Here is a 5,028-nt window from a genome sequence, read left to right as displayed (position 1 = left end):
GAGAGCTTTTTAAATATATATATATATATATATATATATTTCTGCACTTTTAAAACGGTAGACGCTACAAGTTTGGTCTACTAATATTTCTTCTTAAGATGTGCTCTAATTTTCCTTAAATAGCTCAATAGAAAAAAAATATGGTTTTGATTTTTCGTATGATGAATACTACTTCTGGTTTAACTTCATTTATGAATTGTGACATACGAAATAAGTAAAATAAGTGGAGATTTGGGCTTTGTTTTTTTAGTCATTTTCAAAAGACGTAATTGGTTGTTAATAGAATGTATTTTTTTTTAAATAAATAAAATAAGAGGTTTAAGAAATAAATTAAAATTGCGTATGGGCCGGATCCAAGTAACCTTTCATGACCCAGTTCAATGCTGTACCCGACAGCAAAACGCCCATATCATATTTTGAGTCATTTCCCATTTCGTACTTCATTTTTTCCTAGAACTTTTGGTTTCCCCACATCTTCTAATTTTGTATGAAATGGAAGAATATTTATTTGTTTGCTCATCCTTTAATTTGTTTTTACTTTAAATGCCGGATGTTGTTCACGTTTTTAATGCACTCCTAGATTCAATTTCAGGGTGAAAAGAGGAGAAGAAATGGATCCAAATTCAGTGAAATCTACCCTTTCTACTTTGGCTTTCGGGAACGTGATGGCTGCTGCAGCCCGAGATTACCAAAAGGTTTGCTTTATTGTGATTTTTATTTCCCAAGTTTTTTTTTCCCGAAAAATATTTGATACCCCTTTATTTTACGTGCGATTCTCGGTGCCTCTGGTTCGTTATTGGTTGTGATAGTTACTTACTTTTATGAATTGACGTGTTAGTTCTAAGGATAACTACAGTGATAGAAATGCTTCGATATAATTGTTCATATGAGGGGATTGAATTTCATTTGGGGAGAAGATTCTGATTGGAGCTTCATGTGGTTGAATTAAAATTTTCGAATGTTAATTGCCTCTTGATCAGTTTACGTGGAGAAAATACGACCAGAAATGGGCCGAGGTTTGAAATGGTGAATATGTAGGCATGAACTGTTGCAGCCGATCCTCACCACTGAAAACAATATTTCAGACTTTGAACTCATGAATAACATAATCACGATCAGGACCCTTTTTTTGGTTAAGCTTTAAAATTTGAAACAATGAAGTACCAAAAAAGGTAGAAATAGACCATGATTTCACATTACAAGTGTTATTTTTTCGCAGGAAGTGATGGCGAATGAGAAAGCACAGTCATCCAGCTCTGTTAATCAGGAAGTAGATCTGGATGAATTGATGGATGTAAGAGGGGGATGCCTCAGTGATTGCTTTCTCCATCTCTGTAATATCATTTTTGTTCACATTTTTCTTTTCTACCCAGGATCCTGAGCTGGAAAAGTTGCATGCTGACAGAATTGCAGCTCTTAAGGTCTGTAAGTTTTTATTTTAACGTGCCCTTAAAATTATCTTTCAGATGGTTGAATTTTTCTGTATCAAAATTAGAAAGAAGCGGAGAAGCGGCAAGAATTGAAAATGCAAGGGCATGGAGAGTACAGAGAGATAACAGAACCTGACTTTTTGGCCGAAGTTAAGGGCAGTAGCAAAGTTATATGTCACTTCTACCATCGAGAATTCTATCGATGCAAGTATGCAAACACGAAACTTTTATTTGAAATATGTAGCATGAATTGGAGGGTGGATTTATCTTCAGTGTGTCATAGACAAATATAATCTGTCAAATATTTATGTTTTTCTCGAAGTGTTTCCTATTAAGTTATCCTTGCAAATATGTGATATTCATTTTAAAAACATTCTGTTGCTGTCTATTTAGTTTGTGTTGTTGGATCTTCCTAGGATCATGGATAAACATTTGAAGTCTCTTGCTCCAAGACATTTTAATACCAAATTTATAAAATTGGATGCTGAGGTCAGTTTAACTCATCCGTTATTTTTCATAGTGTTTCATATAATCATTGAGTGCGGCTGATAATGGCGCCTCGCTTAAATTTTATTCAGTAATTGAGAAATTACTAACTGTTTTAAGTTTTTTGCAGAATGCTCCTTTCTTTGTTGCTAAACTCGGAATCAAAACGTTGCCTTGCGTCATATTATTCAGGTAACTTCTGTTTCATTTTGTATTTATTGTTTGGTATGTTCCTGTAATTATGTAGTTGTTATAGTTGTTCTGTTGATTATTTGTTGTAATGTATGGTGATGCATAGAAGATAGTTGAAATTATCGTTGTTCAGTTTCTTAATGATACTTTTGTGTTTTAACCCCAATTAAGTTCACTTATTTATGTTTGTTGAGTGCTTTTTTGTACCATCTGGCCATTATCAATACATCTGTCACATGGTGTGAATACACCAACTCTTTGGTTAATCGGAATTTTTTTTTGGTTCCTCGGAATAGCTTGCCCATGGGATTGAATTTATCCATTTGCTTCAGGATTCTCAACGTTTCTCCAATGTGTGCAACTGTGCATTAATTATATTTGATGAATTTTGTGGTATATTTATAGATATTCCATAAGTAAAAAAACGTCTAGAGTCTTGGGTTTTTTCTCCTATTTGTTTAGGAATGGAATAGCAACAGATCGGCTGATCGGATTTCAGGACCTGGGAGCAAAAGACGATTTCCCCACGAGGACTCTTGAGGTCCTCCTCTTGAAAAAAGGTAGTTCTATTATTCAAAATGCATCGACGATCTATGACCGACGATTTCGGTTAGGAATAAATCTAGCAAGCAGACTAGGTTAAGTTATAGTAAGTACACGACGAGTTCACGTATCGATCCCACTAAGACTAATATTTACTAGATTTTTTATCACTTAACTTAAGCTAGACAAAATAAATAAAATTAAGAGATGAATTCTTAATCTAAACTATGAAATAAAACAATTGCAATAAAAAATGACGGATTCAAAGATGAAGGAGAGATTCAACTTCAAATAAAGAATTAAGACACACAACGGTACCAAATTCTACTATGTTGACACATGTTAAAATTTTCAATTTACTTATTAAACGATTTCTCGAGTTAATAAACCTATTTAAATCTAGTAGTTCAATTATTCTTAATTGAATTTAATTAGATCTAAATGCATTAAATCTTTGTGAAATTTCAATTTTCACCTAAAATCGCACACTGAAACTGAATATTATTTTTAGTCAGTTTAACAATGTGTTGATTGACGTCTTTGTTGCTATATTTAATCAATCATCTTTCGATTCGTGATTAATCAACAAACATGTAAATAGGTGATTATGCTTAACAAGAAATATTAAACAAACAGCAGTCAATATTTAAAATCAATAAAATAATATATTGAAAATAAAAAACCAAAAAGACAGTATTGTTTTACCCTATTGTGTGGCCTTAGTTTAAAAAAATTTATTTCATAAAATCAAAACAAAGCAAAAACATAATATTTGAATTGATAAAAATAAAATCTAAGAAAGAAAATCTCAGCATGGTTAGCGTGATTCCCCATTTGAACTTGTCTTTCTCCTCTCTCTCAAATCCTAGCCTTCTTCTTCCTTCAAGTTCGTAAGAGAAGGTTGTTGTGTTGTCTTTCTCCAAGTTCTCCTTCTCTTCCTCTCTGCTGCTGTACGTGATGTTCTGCCCCTGTCTTCCTTCTATTATGTTCATGCCCTTGTTCACCTTTTATTTCTTATCACCTTATATCTCAAAAGTCCAAATTTCATTTCTCTTTCTTTCTTGTCTATAACGTGAATGTAAAGGAAAATAATTAAAAAAAATCCCCTCTCTTGTTTTTTTCTTTTTGTGTGATATTTTGATGCCTTTGAAATCTTTCAAAATCATGCTAAAATATAATTTAAAACTCTCCATCAACTCTTTTTTTAATTTTGACCTTATATTCAAAATTAAGTATTTTTTCACCTTTGGTCAATCTACAAATAATATCAAATTAAATAAAATAATCATAAAATAAGGAATTAAATTCAAGAAAAGCACGAAAATAAAATCCCTAAATTTCGATAGGATTTGAACTTATTAGTCTACATAATTATGTGTTCTAAACTTGGTGTTTGTTCAGGAATAATTGAGGAGAAAAAACAAGGAGAGGAGGATGATGATGATCTTGAAAATAAACATAGGACAGTCAGATCGTCCATCAATATTGATTCTGATTCTGACTGAAAAGAACAATTGGCCTCAATTCTCTCTCAGACCAGTGCGGTTAGCTGCAGTTTTTGATAAGAGAGGCATCTACCTGATGCGAGCTCTAAGGAAATGTGGACGGAAGTATGCATGATCTCAATACATTGTATGAATTTTTAAAATTATAAAGGATGTTTTTAGTGAGTTAATGGCATTAATAGACTCGGTGAAAATTCTGCGTGACCCTTGTTTTGTGGAGATAATGGTTTGTATTCATTCTGTAGTAATCGCGCGAACTTTGGAAAATTAATTATCAATGAGCAGATTAATTAAGTTGAAGAAAAATGTTAATGCCATATATATATTTGTATAAAAAAAATTAATGGGTTTTTTCGCATTCAACCACATTAGATCAGTGCATATAAAAGTCTAATGTCATGGAAGATCAAGAATACAGGACAGTATATGAGAATGCTTAAATTATTACCAGAATATTGAAATAATATTACCGTGTTATAAAAGAATTCGTCTGCCTGACTGCTGGCTAGAATTATTTATTTATAACCCATTCTCTTTTAATGTTAGGTTTAGTGAGTTTATTTTATTCTTTGGTGGGGGTGGGGTGGGAGTACCAAATTTCCTATTCTTATATTCTTCCTGCCATAGCTTTTGCTCTATATGTCTCCTCTCTTCTCCTGAAATCCTGTCTAATTTTCGAATATATATATATATATATATATATATCTATTGAATTCGTCGTGTGGAAGGGTAAGTTTATGAACTAGAAGCCACAATAATCGAGATTCATGTCGAGAGTACTCAAGTGAAATCTTTTTTTCTGGATTCACGGTTAATTCAACTCTTTGTCGTGGATCACATTTGGTTCAATCTTTTCTCTGCTGTTTTCTTCT

At 32.4% G+C, this 5,028-nt stretch overlaps 1 protein-coding gene across 1 annotated transcript; it reads left to right on the top strand.

The window, feature by feature from the left end:
- The first annotated feature begins 434 nt into the window (after positions 1-434).
- LOC142529955 (thioredoxin domain-containing protein PLP3A) lies at positions 435-4,250 on the top strand. The gene is made up of 8 exons (XM_075635685.1): positions 435-695; positions 1,220-1,294; positions 1,374-1,421; positions 1,496-1,638; positions 1,847-1,919; positions 2,047-2,108; positions 2,571-2,668; positions 4,053-4,250. Exons 1-8 carry the CDS (start codon positions 612-614, stop codon positions 4,154-4,156), a joined length of 687 nt encoding a protein of 228 aa, XP_075491800.1. The 5' UTR covers positions 435-611; the 3' UTR covers positions 4,157-4,250.
- The last annotated feature ends 778 nt before the right edge of the window (positions 4,251-5,028 follow it).

This window comes from Primulina tabacum, chromosome 16 (assembly GCF_025594145.1).
Source record: "Primulina tabacum isolate GXHZ01 chromosome 16, ASM2559414v2, whole genome shotgun sequence".
NCBI lineage: Eukaryota > Viridiplantae > Streptophyta > Magnoliopsida > Lamiales > Gesneriaceae > Primulina > Primulina tabacum.
Note: the sequence above shows the minus strand (reverse complement) of the source record. Positions and strands in the feature narration are given on the sequence as shown.